The 21123-nt window shown below is 37.1% G+C and overlaps 1 protein-coding gene across 3 annotated transcripts in view; it reads left to right on the top strand.

Moving 5' to 3' along the window:
• Positions 1–1353: 1353 nt before the first annotated feature.
• Positions 1354–21123, top strand: part of LOC139964117 (uncharacterized) — a 24051-nt gene continuing 4281 nt past the window's right edge. Inside the window, exons 1-10 of one of the 3 annotated variants that reach the window (XM_071965477.1) lie at positions 1354–1503; positions 3829–4047; positions 4780–4971; positions 8884–9024; positions 13196–13342; positions 13781–14095; positions 14690–14881; positions 15833–15967; positions 16539–16679; positions 19825–20701. In XM_071965477.1, the coding sequence (XP_071821578.1) occupies positions 3862–4047; positions 4780–4971; positions 8884–9024; positions 13196–13342; positions 13781–14095; positions 14690–14881; positions 15833–15967; positions 16539–16679; positions 19825–20701 (2326 nt within the window). In that variant the 5' untranslated portion in view covers positions 1354–1503; positions 3829–3861. Of the gene's footprint in view, positions 1524–1557; positions 1841–3828; positions 4048–4779; positions 4972–8883; positions 9025–13195; positions 13343–13780; positions 14096–14689; positions 14882–15832; positions 15968–16538; positions 16680–19824; positions 20702–21123 lie in introns of those variants that run through there. The other 2 variants (XM_071965476.1, XM_071965475.1) reach the window with 2 other exon arrangements.

Below are 21123 nucleotides of genomic sequence, written 5' to 3'. Positions count from 1 at the left end.
GGTTTATGTCGATTTAAATCGGTAGAAGTCAATTTAAGCTGCTGGAAACTGGTATATGTCGAAGGAAATTGGTATATGTCGATTTAAATCGGTATAAGTCGATTCCCCACGATTTGAGACTGATGGCCCGCCATACGCCCCATCCCTCTAATCGCTTTCCGATGAGTTACGAAACTTAATAAATGACCTTCGCCTGTAGTACCAAGACCTTGAAAAAATCCGGCAACACACCGCTTCGTCGATAACAAGTGATTGGGTATGTAGAATGAAACTGGTATACAGGGGCGTATCCAGGATTTTCCACTAGGGGGGCGTCAGGCATGAATGATCGCCGTCCTGGGGGATGGGTCTAAGGGGAGGGGTGGACACTTTTTGCTATCGAAGAAGGGCTGAAATGCAAAATGGTGCCATATGTGATCCATTTTTCGACCTTAATAATAAGCAACATTTCCAGTAAAAATGGACACAAAATGCACAATTTAGTATGGCTGGCATGTCACTTAGTGTTTGTAAAACTTGTGACCGACTGGGAAATCTGGTGATTGCCAAGTTTCACCATCGAAGCCTTTAAGAAATTTATGAATTTTACTTTAGTTTATCAATGTTTTTACAACATGAAGTTTGGCAACAATAGCAAAATGGTCTGACTGTACAGTGGTTGCATTACTGCTAAATTTGACTGAAATTGATGCAGAGATAATTACTTCTCTTCCATTGGGTTAAGAAATGTCATCCTTCGTGGGTGCTTGCGACTGTAGATGTTGACAATTTCATCATAGTCCAAGGCAATGCCCAGAGGCCTTATCCACGCCCTGTGCTACGCGATAATACAAACACAATTACCATCTATGTTTCTAAAACTATTATGCCGCCGAACTTCGCCAGAACCTTTTTTTGGCAAACACAAAATAAAGCATACGGGAGAGGGGGGTTGAGCAATCACCGACATCTCACATAAAGGTCGTCATCAATTTTTTTTTTTTTTTTGCTTACCTTTTTTTTGGTGACGGCCAATAGGGGGGGGGGCGCCTGTTACGCCCCCCTGGATACGCCCCTGGGTATATGTCGATTTAAATCGGTAGAAGTCAATTTCAGCTGCTGGAAACTAGTATAAGTCGAAGGAAACTGGTATATGTCGATTTAAATCGGTATAAGTGTCGTCTGGCAAGGGTGTTGTTCAATAACAACTTCCCGACATGGACGTTAAATGGATGTGTGCCGAGAGATTGGCTTCGGTCAGCTTGCGAGTCTATAAGCCTCCATGGCTTCTTTCGCGAGTTCCTGCTTGCGGGAAGACATACATACATAAGTCGATCTCCCATAATTTGAGACTGATGGCCCGCCATACCACTGTGCAGGATGACAAACAAAACAGTCACAGACAACTCATAGTGTTGTTCCGCTTTAACACATACACATGTACAGGTGAAAGGTAACAGCGATAATCGGATTACTTCCAGACTTCCAGTCCAGACTATCCATAGTGTCCGGTATCAATGCTTGGTATGTAAAAAGATCCACGGGTAAGTGCTTTTGCAATGAGAAGGAAATCAGGTTATAGCAGTTTGTTTCCGCGTTAGGTCTTGGTTAATATTCAGAAGTCAATCGCCTTGACTAACGTTTATATACACATGGCACATGTACAAATAATACGTTCATGCACTCAAGCTGTTGTCTTGTTATCACACACCAGACATTTGCACTAGCACATCTCCATTGATGAAGTGTGTCAAACTGTATCGGAGTTAGGACAATTTGCTGACGGCAGCTTGAGATCTGAATACATATTTTAATTTGTGGAACAGTTGTTGGATACACTCCTAAGAGAATGGAGATCGAAGTAAGAGCAATATTCGTTCAGATTTAATCCTTTTTTCTTATTGACAGTTGGTTTATTCTATGTCCATAAAATAACATCTAGCCTACACCTAGACATAGTTTGAATGTAAATATATGCTTGATTATGTTGTTTGAACTCTTGCAATGTCACAGTCTGACATTGCTGAACCCTATAGCCAGGTCACATTTGCTTTTCATGCCATGAGAACTCGTATTTAAGTGTCTTCATGGTGTGCCTAGTGTTATTCTGGTATTTAATATTTAAATGTATGTGATATTTGCAATTTTTAATTTGATGAGCACAATACCCAAGGTCACATGACCCAGTTTTCTGCCATTAGAATCCCTGTGGAGCCCCCAGTTGGAAAAGCCAAAGGATCTGAAAGTTCTGACACATTCAAAATTAAAGATCACACAACAAAAGATTTACAGTATAGCTGCATTATTTGATATGTTTAAAGTTAAGTTGTATCCTAGACCTACATAAATTACAAAATGTTGAGGCTAAATCTGATCATCAGGTAAACAAACATGGCCCTCTTGTATCACAGTGAGTGTGTGAGCTGAGTGCAGCGTCAAGCCAAAGTTACAGAGGAAAGGATTTGTGTCTATGCATCTACTCTAAATTCTCTAATCAATTAAATTGTGCAGACTTTGAATTATTCATACTATCTTAGTGTACATAGTGTTCAGTGAACACAAACTCATCGTACAATGATGGAGTTCAGTAGCTTTACCAACTATCATCTTACAACAGAAAAGTATACCAGAAGGTTTCTCTTTCCATTGTATAAGTGACTGGCAGCATTGACAATGCAAACAAGACTGCTTACCTGCAGGGCCCCTGCCCCCCTCCCCCAAAATCAAATTGAACAAACATTTTTCTTCTCTGCTAAATAAGCATTAAACAAGGCATACCTTCTGTAACCAGCCATAGAGTAAATAAGCACCAGTGCATCGCTTATTTAACTGACGATCAATTAAATCCATCCTTATTGAACTGACAATCGAAGAGATGAAGAAAGCACCAGTGGATGGCTATTTTATCCCACAATCGGATAAATAAGCAAAAGCATCATCCTTGTTGAACCGATGGTTGGGTGAATAGCTCCCTCGTACAGGGAGGGATATTTGTAAATTAGTGACAGATTCAGATTCATCATCTTCCTCTAGACAACCTGTCAAAATCGAACATCTAGAGAACATGGTAGATCTTACAGGTTGTGAATAAAATATTGTTGCTGGAAAGACTGTTTACCATTAAAGTATTAAACTAGTATGAAACTCAGACTCGGGTACAGTACGACCATTCGTTAAGCATGTTACAACAATTACTTGGCAAGCGTGTCATAGTCACTGAATTTAGCAACATCTAAAAGCTGTTGCACGTACCTCACTTTCTGTTGTAAATTCTGCCAACACAAATTATCACAAAGATACACATAATTGTCAGGGTCTTCAATATCCATTTTGACATTATGATAAAAGGAACAGATGTTAGCCTAGTAACTTAATGATGTAGCAATTCTAATTAAATTTCTTTGAACACTGGAACCTGTCCATCTCCATTTGGTCATTCTTTGTAAATGTTGTTTGATCATTGAGGCCCATTCTCTCTTCCATATATCTGCTCACAATGTTTGTTCTAAAATGAACTTACTAAGTAGTTTGTTGGTGTCTGTAGTAGCATAGTAAATAGTTCCTACCTGTTCCTTTAGTAAGGTAGCAAAGCAGAATGTTGCAAAACTTCTTCTGCAATGTCAGTTAAATGTGAAGGTTGTCTGCCCTGCACAAGGTATCAAGGAAAACTGTACGATATATATTTAAACAAAAATGTATGATGGGTCATGTGACCTGAACATTGGTCATGTTTCATAAATAATATGAACCGCATGGCAATTGCAATCATAGTGCTAAGTGTATACAAAACTGTTTGTGTGCAAAAAGGAACTCCATGTTAAGTTTTTGCATGTCTCTCTTTGATTACAGTTTGAGAATTCAGGAGACAAGGAAGCTTGGGAAATGGGTGAAAAGGTTACCCACAAGGATACCATCCAGATCTGGTATAAAGCCATTAAAGAACTGGAAGATGGTAACATTGATGCTTGTCTGACCAACTTTGAACAAATTATTGATACTTCTGCCAAGATTTATTTCAATGTTGGTGCACTTTGGTTTCGAAAGAGAAACTACTCGAAAGCTGTAACGGTGAGACAAATATTATTATTGTGAAGCAAACCAGCTACGTGTAGGTCATGGGCTAGTTCAGAACTCTTTAATGTGTTAGAAACCATCTACGTGTAGGTCATTGCCTCATGGGCTAGTTCAGAACTCTTTAAAGTGTTAGGGTACAGTATATATTTGTCTCTGACAGGCATCAACTGTCATCTACTCCTCTGCTAGTGTTAATTGACCCTGTTTGATTTTTTTTTTTAGGTATCAAACTGAACCATGAAACTGTTGCAATGCTTTTTACAGATAAAGTGTTTATTATCATCCAAAACTCTGCAATTATTATTGACCTCAGCAGCTGTGGATAAACTGCTGTACTTCTGTTGTGATCCTTATGTGCAAAGTAGGCTAGTACAGTATACATAAAGTATGTCTGCTATCAAAACATTCATGCTTGTCTGGAGGGGTAGCAGAATTTCTGAAAGTATTAAAAAAAAAAAATTGCTGTTGTGACGTAAATTAGTGCAACAACAGTGTTAAATGTATGTACATGCATGTTTTCTCAAATTTGTTGTGGAAAATGTTGCATCGCTTGAACACTAACTTACTTTAAGGATTCCTGAAGGATCAAAGGATGCAGCAATCCGTATAGCTTATTTTCTGTTAAGATCTTCCTCATTCTGGTTCCTTTCAGCAGTACTGTAGTATACCACCTTATTGCAACATTTCATTTTACCAGAACTTTGTTTATCTTTCACTTTACCACAGAATTTTTTGGCATGCACTGAGCGTGATCCTCATATGGCCATTGGACATTTTGCACTTGGCTTGACTTATGCTAAACTGGAGCAATACAACAAGTCCAGACAACACTACGAGAAGTCTCAAAAATGTCTGCGTGGAAACCCTAAGATTGACTACACTCAGTTGGGACTCAAATTTGTGTTAAGAGAATGTGATGTAAGTAAATGGTAACTTTGTGATGATCATTCTCTTAGTCTAGTTTTCCTTTGTACAGTAGCTGCTATTTCTTGATGTTAATAATTACATGTACAGGTAGGGGCCCCTCAGAATGCTGGTGCCCCTCAAAATGTAGGTGAACAAATATTATTGACTAGAAAAAAAACTGAACCTGTCATGAACTTTCTATTATACTTTTTAGATAGGATATATGTATGATGAATTTAAAATTGCCAACAACTCAAAAATTATTTTATAGTTTCCAAAAAAATATATGGGTACAATCATCTATTTGCTTACCGTGCATCTAAAATTTGCTATTAATTGAAGTGTACCTTCTTGGCACTGCATCAAAAACGGACAACTAGGGGGTAATTTACATTGCAAAATTACATGTTTGTAGAATGATGATCAGTGAAATATAGCACTTTGTACGTAACTTGATATTTTTGAAAACATCATTACTTGATCAGAATCAGCATTTTGAGGGGCATTAAACCAGCGTTTTGAGGGTCAATAAAAACAAATATGAAAAATTAATAAATCCATTATAGTGTAATATCAAAACGGTATTTTTACATGAAACATATAATTTTGCACCAATAACACCAAAAATAAACACTTACCTCACATATTTTGTAATTTAACTACATTAAATAAGTTGCTCACATTTTTTTTTTAAATGTTCTGAGAAATATTTACTATTTCCTTCTACAGTATTCCCTCAATTCTATGTCCATTACATTTACTAAGATATGTACAATTCACAACATACTGCCAAAATGACTACTACATAAATGAAGATCTCATTTGGATGTAAGTTTTGCTACCTTTAAGATTTTTAACATTGTGGGTCAGTTCAACTGGGTGGGTGCTTATGGGTTGGCGCAAAATACAGTACCACACACATATAGTATAAACGAATATTAATTACACTTTAAAGAACCTACATTCACATGTAACAGTTTCATGTAGCTGAAGAAAGAACAATCTGTTTTTAACTGTAACAATTTATATTTAACAGGTAATAAACAACTTTATCATTTGAAACTTTAATTAAACAAATAAAGCATCATCAGAAAAGACAAACTTGTAAAGTGTAATAACTAAACTATCAAATTAATCAATTTTTCATTTCACATGCACATGTTTATTGATAAATGTATTTCTACATTCTTCCACATTTCACCATCCCTGGTTGCACTTCTGCTTCATACACTTCACCATAAAATATGGGAGCAGACTCTTTTTCCATTTCTTGTGGCATACCCTTATCTAATCCAAATGGCTTCTCTAAACATCTCACACAGACTTCATCTCCCACCTTTTGTAGAACTCTACCAATAAACACTTCTTCATATTTCACCTTAACCCACATCACCACTTTCACATCCTTCATATCCAACCTTCTTAACCCCATCACATCTACACCTTCAACCTCGACAGCATCTACACCTTCAACCTCAACGTCATCTGCACCATCAACCTCAACCTCTTCTGCACCTTCAACCTCAATATCATCTACAGACATCTCTTCAACAGATGAGTCATCAACAAGAAGTCGCCGACGCACACACTTCCCTTGTGTGCAAGCAGGCAAAATCATATCAGGCTTGACTCTATTTTCATCTTTACATGCAGCTTTACTGCATATAATTGGGAAGCCAGCACATTCAAGCATTTGGGACACAGTTTCAACTTCTCTGCCTCAAACTTGCCTTCTGGTTTCAAGCAAACACAGTGACTTGCACTTCAAAAATGTCTCTAGATTACACTGTTTCTTCAACTTATTGTCTTGTCTGGCTTTGTCCCTTGCTTCGTTCTCTTTATTCAATAACTCCACTGACTCTTATATTTGTTGTCCTTCCATGGATCCATAGACTTGAGTTACCCTCATGTTACTTGTTACCTTTGGTTTTGGCTTCACTTTCTTAAATTGTCAGTAGTCCATCAATCTCCTCCAATGGTGTACTCTTGAATGAATCTTCAAGCTTCTGGATGGTTTCTAATGAGTTCTCCAGTTTTTGCGTATAGTACTGCTTGGTGTACTTCTTGATACCAACTGGCGACTCAACCATTGATGTGTTGGAAGTTGATGATGAAGGTCCTGCTGTTTCATCAGTTTCATCTTGAATAACAGATGATGCTTGAACAAATTTGTCCTTTTGCATCCATTCAACACTCAGGCCATGGTTAGTTACTGTACACCATGCAGCTATAAACCTGGGATTTATAGCTCCATGGTTACACCAACACGTTTTGCTGCATTTTTTATTATTTCAAGTTTGTTTGCCTACCGTGGCCAAACATCTGCCAATTTCTTCCTGAAACCATCCCTGTTGACTGTGCATTCTGCTGAAAAGAGTTCTCCCTTGCTGTTATGGTATTCACAGTGCAAATTTTGATTGATTTGGTCATGTAATTGTGTGACTCCAGTGGTATCAGGTGGAGTGATGAAAAGATGCATTTCTTTTGCCCTCAAGAACCTCAACACCTCAATATCAAATCTGGAACGGTGGCCATCAGAAACAATGACAACTGGTCTTGCTACCTTCTGTGCTGCTAAGTGTCGATCTAATAACTTGTACGCTGACAACAGGGATTCATGTGTTTGAGAACCACGTTCAGTTGTTGATATAAGAAGATTTGGAATGTTCTTGACAGCAATGTCAGGAGCCATATTTAGAAGTGTAGATACAGTAGTTGAGTTAGAAGAAATCCAAAGTATTGTTAATTGTCTTTAGGATGTTTGTTGGTTACTTTTGCTCTTTTATTACTTTAGTGGGGAATATTTTTCCATTTGTTGACTGTCAATATGCCAAGGAATGGGAAAACAAAAAAAAATTTTGTAAAGGAGGTGTCATGTTTTGTATTTTTCATTAGGGAAAATCAGCATTCTGAGGGGCAATACACCAGCATTTTGGGAACCTCAGTGGGAAAAAATACAAGAAACACAATCAATTTTTAAATAACCCTTAGAGAGTTTAAAATGAGTGAACCAGTCAAAATTTGTTGTTAATTCATCACGTTCCCGGAAAGTTATTAGCAAAATTGTTGACCAGCGTTTTGAGGGGCAAGTGTTTTTTAGTGTGGTTTTTCTCCATGCAAAAAAAAAATAATAAAAAAAATATTTTCATGTTTGGACCCAAATGCAATCTAAGTTAATAGATAATCTTCATAATTATTCATTGTTTTACCCAATAATGTAAAACTGGTGAGCTGTAGGTGACTTACAAAAAACACCTACATTTTGAGGGGCCCCTACCTGTAACCGTGACAGGTCTCAAATTTAGTTGAAATATCATTCTTTAAGCCTTGTCATGCAATCCAGTATTTAACACCTATGTACATACAGTTCCGTAACCCAACACTCTTTTTTGGTACTCTGTGAATTTTTCATTCCCACAAAGGCTTGACCTTGGCAAATCGGCCAATAGTATATCTTCATGAATGTCTCATTATTTAACTACACAGTAATATTTAAAAATAACACATGATTTAGACTGTAGAGATTGAATTTATAATGAGGCTATAACTTAACGATTTGCAGTTTAGTTTTCTTGGTACAGCATTTGATAATGGATGGAAGTTAACAGTGAATTTATATCTGATGGAATACAAATCTGGTCAAAGCAAGATTGCATTGGCTAGCTGTGGACTCAGTCTATTGAGATTCATTATTTGTTGATGTGTTCTTTCGTTTACCATAATAATCGTATGAGTATCATTAAAACACAAATGTTTTAATCAAAAAGTTGTAGCAAAGGGATAAGCCATTAATAGTTGAATGAATATTCCATAAAGTTAAATTCTGCAAACACTGTGAGCGCCTTCCATGCATATATTCTTAGTACTATGGTTTTAGTAAATATCACATTTATGATCTGTGTTCTGTGGGCACTTGTCCAACAGATAATTTATGACTTGGCCCTCACATTAGCAACCATGATGAAAGAATTTGATTGGGCAATAGAAGTCCTTGAAGAAGGTTTGAAAACAGCAACAGACGAGATACAAGGTGAACGTATGAAAGATGCCATACAGTCTCTAAAGGTAAGTGCCAATATCTGGAGAATGTGAAAGTAAAAGGTCCATAGTTTAGACCATGTGTGACTAAGATGAACGGATAAACTACATGCAGTATCCCTATTCTAGAGTCGCTCTTAATTTGAAAACAAGGAATAGTAACATATACTAAAGGAACATGCCAGTAGTCAGTAAACATCAGCAACCTTCAGACAACAGTAGAAACAGGATGCTACTTATATGGGGTTTCCCTAAGCAATATCAAACATGAAACAAAACAATATTCACAATATCTTTATAAACCACAGCTATTAAATAGACAGAGCCTGTGTACCACCAGGGGTATCACCAAACTGAAACTATAACACCTCCATTTATAAGAATCAATAGAATATAATATACACCTCATTGCACATGCTACCACAAAACTCCCATAAAGAAAGGATAATAATGGAATTTTTACTATTTATAGAATTATATATAATAAAGTAAACGCATTTAAAAAAAGTCAGGGCACCTTCAAAACATATCTTGCTGAAGAGGTATGAAATGTTGTGATACTAAAATATTATAATGCAATATGTCAGTAGCAAATCTTGGTTTCTTTTTTCTTCATAATTTGGTGCCGTCAAAGGGTTGCCAAATAACATGCTGGTGTAAATGGCACTAAATGCCAAGGTTTAGGTTGAAGCTCAGTTCAAAATTAGTACTTATTACCAGATTGCTATGTTCTAGAACATGCAAAATAAGAAAAATATAAACTTGCGGGTTTTTTGGTTCCAATACTGAAAACAAAGGAACCTATGCAGTCCAAAGTTTATATCCACCTCAATTGCATTTTGGGACACCTTCTTTGGGCCTGAATTTGTGGTACCCAATATGTTTGGGACCATTTGGGCCGACATTTTCAGGATTCAATTTTTTTTGGGAAAATATATTTTTGAGTCAAAATTTTTGGGACCATTCAGGCGCTACATTTATGGGGCCCATTTTTTGCGGAGAGGGGTCAATTTTAAAACTTGCAATAACCCCATCACCTTAAATCAGATTGCATCCAAGCTTGGAATACAGTCATTGGTTAATTATGGTAAATGTGTGCATAAATAAACGTTATGATATTGGGTGATGACACACAACACTTTAATACTTCTCTAAGCATGGAACCCTTGGGCACTTAAATATGTACATCGTATTTCTTTCTAATTTTGTTATAATAACTTGGCAGCGACTACTCTAGTAATTTGAAGAAATAAATCATGTCACAATTGATTTATTTTCAAGTTACAAGTCATTTATTGTCAAGTCAAGTCACAAGTTAAAATAGTGTGAAGCGAGTCCAAGTCATTGACTGTTCAGTCAAACCAACACTGATTATGTGCCACATTAGTTGCCCTCTCCATTGTATAATCCTTCCCATCCAGTAGGCCCATGTTTTTTTTTATTCACCCTTAATCTATCAAGTGAAGCAATAGAACCAGGAAGTAACAAGTGAATGCTGGGAGGTGCACTGAACAGCCTCGTCACAAGTGGATCTTTCCCAGTAAATGAAAGAGAAAAAAGTAAACAAGAACTCCTGAAAAGGGAAGCTTAAGACTTAGCATTCCAAGGCATTTAAATTCCATTCGAGGAAATAGAGCTGCTTTTTGGCTTCGATGATAATCGTAACCTTGCATTTTCGATGGCGTATGTGTGTCAGTGTGTGTCAGTGTGTGTTTTTATTGTGACGCCCAGTTTGTAAACACGATATCTCATGGGAAGGTCGGACCAATTTCAGATTTGGTGTGTAGAAGTACCACAATGAGTTAAAGAAGCCTATTGTTTTGGTGAAGGTCAAAGGTCATTTGGGGTCACCAGGGGTCAAATTGTGAAAACCATGTTTTAAACAAGATTTCAACAAGGACAGTTGTCATATTTAGTATGTAATGTGTTTAACATTTAGTACAAGAAGCCTGTTGATGAGGTCAATAGTCATTTCAGAACAGCCTGTGTCATTGTGAATTTTTATCTCAATACATTACATGTATAGAGATATTGTAACAGTAAGTGGGACTCTCCCTTCTCTTAAAAAATTTTCAGCGTCTTCATACAAAGTTCTTTTTCTCTGGAATTTCCAGAGCAAGCATATATCATATAGGCCAACAAAAGTTACTATTTTTTATTCCAGAATTGTATCTCTTTCTATGACTTTTTCACCGATTTATGTCCAAATTTGGCCAAATCACTCTGAAAAACCGTTGAAACAAGGCTTTTTTGCACACGCTCCAAAACTTGTTTGTTTCCTTGTTTTTGATAATTAAGCCCCGCCTCCAAGTCTGGTTTGTAGCAGATTGGCTATGACTCAAGCCCCGCCTCCAAGTCTGGTTTGTAGCAGATTGGCTATGACTTATGGCAGCTACATGTTAGATATAGGAAAATGGCCACCCTCGCGACCAATTTTCTGTACTGTTGTGAGATATGCTGCTGGTACTGCACACTAATTTCATATACACATTGTTGTACTGCATTTAATTTATATTAGGACTTTGTCTGTTTATAGCTCCATGGTTTTAGTAATATCAATTCAAGGATTGTACTGGTGTTCAGGTAGTTTTTCAGAGCAAGAGTCATGATAAGTTTGTTTGATTGCCCATCAGGTATTTTTGTATAATTACGTATACACATTGTTGTGTTTACAAGTTTAGGCTAGGCCCAGTGCATCCTATATTAGGCCTTCATTTAGTAATGGCCACATTAGCATTGTACTGGTGGTGTTCAGGCAGTTTTGGGCCAGGGTACAGTAAGTTTGTTTGATTGCCTTACAGTGTGTTTTAATTTTAACTTAAGTTTCCAACTTATATTTTAACTGTGACTCCATAAATTTAACATAATGTGAATGGGATAATACAACAACTATTCATTTGGAATAGAGTGTATATTGTGCATTTCTAGAATGAAGCATCATGAATTAACAGCTTGTTTGGTATATTTCTTTACCCCCCCCCCCCCAAAAAAAAGAAGGAATTAAAAACAAAAATTATAATCTATCACATTTTATTTTCAGTGGAGTATGTATAAAAGAGGAGCCAGCCATAGCATCACAACTTTTATAAGACTATAAAAATTGGATAAGGTTATGTTTTATTTATAAGGATAAGATGTATAACTATAAGGTTATAAGAAGTATGTTTAGCTTTCTTTTGAACCTGTGATGTTTGACATCAAATATTCAAAGAATTAAAAGAAAAAACTAAAATGGAGAGGAACTGGGGTGGCTATAAGGGGAGGAGGAGGCCACCCATCACTTTCAGTTAAAACCTTGTAATCTACTTGTACATTATTTTTTTCCAAATCAAAAATCCACGAAATCTTCATGTCAAAATTATTGAGATGGAAAAACGTGGGTTGTTTTGATACTTGGAAGTGTACACAGTTTTGGTGGTAGTTACCACTACAGTCTACAGTAACGTACAGTAGGTCGATAGGCCTAGCTTTCTCAAGGCGGGCATCAAGAATATGGTCGAGTTGTTCGCCTCTTCTTATTTGACTGTTATCATTGACGTCAAACTATATGACCAAAAATATTATATTGATATTGATAATTGTAGAGACAGAGCAAAGATATGAAACTAGGAATCAAAATTAGAACTTCCAGTATTGAGATACTGCGTCATTGATGCTCTTGTTGTTGTTGTCACATGACATTGCTTAATACTGTATTACTAGGATCAAGTACGTTGTAAAACTGCTCATGTTACTGTACATCATCAAAACCACAATGCATTTTTGCATTCTTGTTAGACTTCCATTAATTTCACATATTAAACAATAGACAGACATGCATGTTCTATCCCATGCCTAGTATTATATAAGTGTGAATACAGTTATTGGTCATATAGAACATTGAGAAAGGAATTTTATTTTCTTCTGAACTTGTGAAAAAAGATGAAACAATTTAAGGTAACAAGATCTTAAAGTGTATTCTTAGGATGAATAAAGAATTTTTGAGGTTACCAGAAGCAGAGAAGCAATGTATCTCTGTACTGCTTTGAAGAATAAAATACTCTTCTATGGTAAGGCACAATTTGGATATTCCAATATCTGTGTTTGTGATCAATTGAAATGGTTGAGTAAACCTTTTCATTATAAGAAGGTACTTTTGATAACCCTACACCTTGTTATGTTACAAACTCGTAATTTGTTACTCTATTTTGCTTTGCAGGGAGAAGTCCTCTATGATCCTATCTTGCTGCCTACAGAGGTTTTCAGACCACCACAGAGCAAAGTTGAGAATCTGAAAGATATCAACTTCTTGGGTCAAAAGAAAGTTATATCAACACTTAGTGTCAGGCAAAAGCCAGCAGGGCAGGTAAGGAGTCTCAGCTTAACCATAACAAGTACGTAGTAAGAGGACATGGAATGTCAATTCCTTGAAGGCACAATAATATAATGTAATCTGCTGGATGATCCAAAGGAGCTTGTTCAAAAAGATTTATTAAATGTACAGGTAATAAACCACAATACAGAAACAAAAATAAGGATTTCTTCTACTGTATGATCTGAATTAAATACAGTTTCCTACTGAAGATAAATGTAGCCAACGTAGAATAAATGAATTGTTATTAACTCATTAACAGTGTTATTCGTTTATAACATTTTCCATGTTGGCAGATACCGAAACCATCTGTTTGAGCATGAACTTTTTTGTGTTGAGAGAAAGTATGACAAAGGAATTGTTTATGTGAAGCACTCTAAACAGAATCTCCTGAAATGTAACCCAAGGAAACAATTTCTCTGACTCTTCCAGCCATCTGCTCCAAGAACACCTGATAAATCTCCAAACCCTCTCAGAAGCAATAGTAAAGAAAAGCCTGTACCACCATCCATACCTCCTTCACCTCCTAGCCATGCCTTCAAACCAATTCAGCCTGGGCAGGAGGGCGAGAAGATGTCACACAAAGATAGCCTTCAGATGTGGCATGAAGGTGTGTTAGCCTTCGAGAGTGGCAAAATTGATAGTGCACTGGAAAAGTGGTTGAACATACAGGATCCTTCTGCTAAGATTCTCTTCAATATCACGATAGCATTGATAGATCAGGGAGACACCGATGGTGCTGTGAAGGTCAGTTTGTACACCCAGCACTATATTTTAATATGATTTAAGCCTTTGTGGTTTAGTCATAGCATTTTTGTCACACAGAACAGTGAGCACATTAAGCACAAAGGCATTAAAGTTCCTTTGAAAGTAGTATTTTTCTTTTCTAAGTTATTACTGTGGGAAAGATCTTGTTGCATTATCTATTAGCAGAATTATTCTCTAACATTATTTCTTGCTAATTAATGTGAAACATGGGAGGATGACATTCTGTTTATTATTGACCTCAAGTAACAAAGGTAAAATGTTGCAGAGATGTAAGGTACTTCTAGTTTGACTGTTGATTGATATTGTAGAAACTTATTAGATGATCTTGAGGGAACTGTAACTTTAATGAAACTTAATATACCTTTAATGATGTTGATTCTTTTTTATTAGAAGGACAATTTGATGCTGTCTTTGCGTCAAATGCCGTTCAAGGTTTACACAAACAAGGACTACTTTTATCTCAGAAAATCAGTTTGGTTATGGAAAAAGTATAGAATATGTGTTGTAAGATATGGTAAGATAAGTATAATCATTGCCTTTGTATTAACCCATTTGTATTTTATTCTCTTCCAGACATGTCATGGAGTCATCAATAAAGACAAACACCTTGCAATTGGTCATTTCCTTTTAGGAGAGGTTCAGTGTAAGAAAAGACATTATGATGATGCCTGGAAGTCATTTGATGCAGCCCTGCAACTGCTGAGGGGGAAGGACACAATCGACTATTCTCAGCTTGGTCTCGCCCATAAATTGTATAAATGTGAAGTATGTAATCACACAATTGATACCAAAGCTTGTCTGAAATCAAAACTACGAGATCATTACAAGTCCAGCCCTCTACCAACTGAGAAATGCAACCCATAGTTGGTGGCCATTTCTTTTCTTGGGGGCACCGGTCAGAAGCCACAGTACCTTGCATACAGACTAACAAGGAATCAATCGATACAACCAGAAAGCAGCAGAGAAGGGATTTCATGAGAAATTCAGCTTTTAATAAAAACTGGCTATATAGGGCTTACCACCAGCTAATGGCTGGATAGCTCAGTTGATAGAGCACTGGGCTAATAATTCAGAGGTCACTGGTTCAACTCCGTTCAACCAGAAATTTCTTACCTCCTTTCCATTTGTCTATTATTTCCCTGCCAGTTTTCCATTATACATTTAGATTTTTAAAAGATTAGCATAGAGTAATAGCCAGAAGTGTTTGCCATTGGTTTGCATGTTACATGAATGAGTGGCAAGGTATGGTTTTACTATAGTATGCAATGTAACTTTTCATTCAGTTAGACAACTAGAGGTTCGTTGATTGTGAAAACCGTGCAAGTGTCTCCTGTGGGGTACCTTTTCAGTGTATCAAACATGTTTGCCAAGTTTTTCCCTCAACAGTTTTGTTTCTCAGCATTATTTGTAAATCATAGTCAGCTAAAGAGATAGGAGCCATGTTACCATTACTTCCTTTCATAGACAGAACCAAGAATGTCAGTGCCCCTATTAAGTACTTTGTAAGTAAACTAAGTCTCTTCCTACATACCATTAAAACTTATCTTTATGAGCAGTAACAGCCTCCTCTAGCTCTCCAAAGTGTCTTCAAATGCACCGCATAGACAGTACATTCTACCTACAAGTACTTTATAGAGAAAGCTGCAAGTGTGTAGACTACTGTCGATGTGGCTGTGTCATTCAAGTTTCACTAATCTCATACCCTTGTCCCCATAGATTCTTTACAACCAAGCATTTTGCTACTTACACTCAGGAATGGATGAGTGGACTTCTCACCTACTCACTGAGGCACAGTCCTCAAAAGTAGAACCGAAACATTCATACATCGATGAAGCTCTTAAAAAGTGTTTGGTAAGTACAAATAACTCTTCACCTTATCATCTTATGGACAATCTTAGTTTCCTACCATACACTTTATAAGCTAATTGACTGGTAACAGTCTTAATTGGATTCCTGTACTAACCACTCACCTCAACTAATTACATAATGCATCCTTTAAGTACATTTATATTAATGCCTATAGTATTATCAGGCTTTGATCTTCAAGGTCATCAGGAGCCCTTAGTTTTCAGATCTTAATGTTACCAGCAATTGATGTCAAGTTTGTGTACATACACCACTGTTTGCTTGGTTTAGGAATTAAATATATTCATGAACTAATGGGTAGAAGAGGTGTTACAGAAGAGGCTGGAATGCCCCTTATTCTGCTTCATCTATATGTTTATTTCTATGTATTTGCATCTTGTCTAAATATCTGTCATAAACACTTTATTCTAGTTTTCTATTGCCTACCTTTTGCTCAAGACTTCCCCCACCCTTTTCATGGAGTTATGGTGTTGATGTTCTTCAATGACTATGTTAGCTCATTACTATACATACTGCTGCTGCTGTGAATGTATATAAATAATGTTTATTTTGTAAGGTTGGTCAACCCTTTGAGTATGTTCCTCTACCATCGAATGCTATATTCAAGCCACCGAAATCCAAAATAGACAACCTAGGCAGACAAAGCTTCTTGGGAAAGGCAAAGGTGGTCTCCCAGTTAAAAGGAACGGAATCTAAGGTGAGTAGAACAATAAATTATGACAACATTTCCGATATTATACTCTAATATTTGATGTAGCATATGACTGAAATTCTACAAAAGAGACTATTTTTAGACTTTTTTTAGATTGTATCAGCAACTTCTTGACAATAATGTTTGTACGCACCACTGATGGTGTTGTCTATCTGTTCATTATAATAGCAACTGGTAATTCAGATTTGATCTCCCTTTGGAAAAGCATTTGAAACAAAACAGATGGCTTAAATACATACAGATGCTTATTGGCTTAAATGACCATGAATCTCTGACCAATGGACATCTTAGTATGTTGATGCCTCATACTGAGTAAATGGAGTGTAAGGTCATTTGAGGTCAGCTGAGGTCGAAATGGGAAACCGTTCAAATGCAGTATTTCAAGAGGGTTATCTTGGATGAATATGATACTTCATATAAAGATACTTATTGAAGGTCAGAGGTAACTTGAGATCAACTAAAATAGAATAGATTGTGTAAACACAACATCTCCCAAATGGAAAGTTACTTCCATCTTAGTCATTTACTAATGCTTTGTTATGCTGACATATCACAGAAGAGATCTGTATTCTGTAGTGTTCAAACGGTTATGCATAACAGAAAATACCGATTACCGATTATTTTTTTTCATAATCGTACCGATTCCGATTATTTGAAAATGAGAAAATATCCCGTTTATACGAAATCGGCAATAAAGTTTGTCATAGAAACAATTATTGTTGTGATTTTCCTCTGTTTCCTTTTGCTTCGTTGTAGTACAAAGCTCCTTTTGTATGTACCAAATTACCTCTGCAGTTTCTCGGAAAGAAAAAAAAAGATTTTTTTTTAAATTTCCAAAATACGAAAATATGACATCCTACCTAGTCAGCACTGTGCTAAGCCAATGGCCTAAACACCTCTGTTAATGGCTTGAAATGGGCTAAGATTAGTTACTCAAAATATCCATCTCAAAAAGTATCTCAGACAAACAATCCATCTTCAATCTTTACCAAAGTGTAAATTTTAATTACATATTGCCTTCATTCCGACAGTATTTTGTACTTATTTTCAGTATTATACCGTTTATGAACAAATAGAAATGTTACGAACTTGAAGTTAAACATACCTATTCGTTACCTATTTAACTCCATTCAGGTTCAATTAGAAAATGTAAGCATAGGCCAATCAAACTGAAAAGCAAATTGTACCATCGTAACTTGTTTAAAATTACTGTAAAATGTTACCAGATTGATGTAAAGAAATAATAACAACTAGAAACTACTCCAATATAAAATATAACATTCCCTCTATAAGACATAGCACATACCTTCCAAACAAATGCCGATTTCCAGAAAATTGAAAGTTGTAAACTAAGCTACGCATTTTTTGCAAACCGATGGTTAGACTACATTTCCCATTGACTTAGTGTGGTTGTTAGGCTAACATGTGGCCGAAGATAACAGTTTACATGGATATTTTTATTGTTTATTTGTGACACAACTAGAGCGAATAAACAGATGGCAAGGTTAGATTTCCATGCAGTTGACTTAGTGTGAAGTAAGGCTACCATGTGGTCGGAGATTTGTGGGGATTTTAGGTTATTGTCGCTGGTACTAAAATTGATTCGTGGGGGCCGTAATTTGCCAGTCACTCTGCGGGGACAATCCCGGTGATTGTGCGCGACCCTCCCGCACTGCTTCAAATTTGATGCGGGATGTGAGAACTGTTTGTGCGATTCGCGCTGCAACTGCAATTCCTAATTCGCAAAATTGGTATTGCTGCAGTGCTTACTGTGCCGAGAAATATGAAGTCACAAACCACGAGGGAAGCAAAATCGGCGACCCTGGCAGCCTAATTTGATGAAATTACATTGTGAAAGACGTATAGAGGGTGTCTTTATTGTAATATTTCTTGGTAAAAGAACAAACCTAATACATCAGTTGTTATTTTCAACTTCCATATGCTTTTGAATAATGGTATTTTCACCTTCCATATGTTTTTGAATAATCGGTATGACATAACTGGTATTCCACGTAATTTTTACCGATTCTGATTATGTTCCGATTATGCAATAATCGTACCAATTCCAATTCCGATTAGGTTAATCGTTTGAACACTAGTATTCTGTAGAGCTTTCTAAACCTGACATATCACAGAAGAGATCTGTTTCCTGTAGAGCTTTCTAAACTTGACATATCCCAGAAGAGATCTGTATTCTGTGAGCTTTCTAAACATGACATATCACAGGAGAGATCTGTATCCTGTAGAGCTTTCTAAACCTGACATATTCACAGAAGAGATATTTATTCTGTAGAGCTTTCTAAACTTGACATATCACAGAAGAGAACTATTTCCTGTAGAGCTTTCTAAACCTGACATATCACAGAAGAGATATTTATTCTGTAGAGCTTTCTAAACCTGACATATCACAAAAGGAATCTGTATTCTGCAGAACTTTCTAAACTTGACATATCACAGAAATGATATTTATTCTGTAGAGCTTTCTAAACATGACATATCACAGAAGAGATCTGTATTCTGTAGAGCTTTCTAAACCTGACATATCACAGAAGAGATCTGTATTCTGTAGAGCTTTCTAAACATGACATATCACAGGAGAGATCTGTATCCTGTAGAGCTTTCTAAACCTGACATCACAGAAGAGATCTGTATTCTGTAGAGCTTTCTGAACCTGACATATCACAGGAGAGATCTGTATTCTGTAGAGCTTTCTAAACCTGACATATCACAGAAGAGATCTGTATTCTGTAGAGCTTTCTAAACATGACATATCACAGGAGAGATCTGTATCCTTTAGAGCTTCCTAAACCTAACATATCACAGAAGAGATCTGTATTCTGTAGAGCTTTCTAAACCTAACATATCACAGAAGAGATCTGTATTCTGTAGAGCTTTCTTAGCCTGACATATCACAGAAGAGATCTGTATTCTGTAGAGCTTTCTAAAACTGACATATCACAGAGCAGATTGTTTTCTGTTAGGAGCTTTGTTCCCTTGATATATTATGTAGAATAAGAAGATTATTTTGTTTATTAAACAAATGCAATTTATATTACTTTATTATTAATTTATCTCATATGTCCTTTCATTGTTCTCTCTTTTCTTTGTCATCTTCTATGGATTCATGCAGCCGCCTGCCTCTAGTGTTGCATCTCGTGTAACAACTCCGCCAAGGGTTCCAAGTCCTCCATCTTTGAGAGTTTCAACCCCTCCAAGGATTCCAAGTCCTATTCCTCCATCTGTGAGACCACCATCGGTGCCTGCACCACCCCCACCTTCTCTTCCAGTTGCATCCCCTGATATTTTGCAACCACCCTCTCGAACTGTTTCCACGGAATTAAGTGGAAGGTCCAGCCCAGGTCCACCTAGTCGACCCCCTCCTGTGCTACCAATTTCCAGATCCAAATCTCCAATCCCAGGGAAAGGTCCACCAATGAGAAAAGTTCCTCCTCCCCCTAAGATCATGGGTTCTGGCCCCAGGTTAGGTGCCACTTCATTTGACCCAGATAAGCCTCTTCCTCCTGCACCAGTAAATGAGAGTCCATCAAATACTTCAAATTCATCACCAGTTCTCAAGAGAAAAGGACCCCCAAATAAAGCTCTCCCCCCTCCTCCTGTTAGCAGGACATCCACACAGTCTTCCCACTCAAGCTCAGGTTCATCAAGTCCGAGGTCACTAAGCCCCAGTTTTGATGAAAGACAAAAACTTTCAAGTGGTCCACCCAAAAAACCATTACCACCGAGCCCTCTGTCCTTAAGTCCCATTTCTGTCAGTCCTAGATCTACATCACCTGTTAAGTTGATACAATCCAGAAGTCAATCAATAGAAAACAAACTGGTGAAGCCAGTCATTTCTGGACCTAACAGAGAAAAAAGAGAAGGAAAACCAGTTTCGAGTCTTCCAACCTTGAGGAGAACATCAGCTGTTGTCATCAGTGGTTATGAGGCCAATACAGATGAAGAACTTACTCTATCTGAGGGAGACATTGTTAAAGTTTTAAGTCAAAGTACGTTTTACATTTATGAGGGTTTAGACCAGGGTTGTCCAACCTTTTGCAGAGGAGGGCCAAATGGAATGGTTATGATGAAGGAGGGGGCCGCATGAACCCTACGCTCAATTTTTCGATTTTTTGCCGGAAGCCCAAGGCAACAAAATGTGAGCACTGCGCGCGGAGCGCACTGATTTATTTTCCTTCCTGATAAAACAGATAAATAAAGTCCAGACCCCCCCCCCCTCCGTTGAGAGAGTGTCACACGAACTGACCTGTGTGCAGTTTTTTGGACCCAGAAGGTTCGAATGATTGATTATATAGCTTCAAATTGTTATCAATAAATCTGCTCACTCAAATTTCGCACCGTAGAGCATCTCTGGCGGGCCGGACGCAACCCTGCGGCAGGCTGGACTATGGCCCGCGGGCCGTAGGTTGGA

Source organism: Apostichopus japonicus, chromosome 22 (assembly GCF_037975245.1).
Source record: "Apostichopus japonicus isolate 1M-3 chromosome 22, ASM3797524v1, whole genome shotgun sequence".
Taxonomy (NCBI): domain Eukaryota; kingdom Metazoa; phylum Echinodermata; class Holothuroidea; order Aspidochirotida; family Stichopodidae; genus Apostichopus; species Apostichopus japonicus.
The sequence above is the reverse complement of the archived record's forward strand: the minus strand, read 5'-3'. Positions and strand labels throughout refer to the sequence as shown.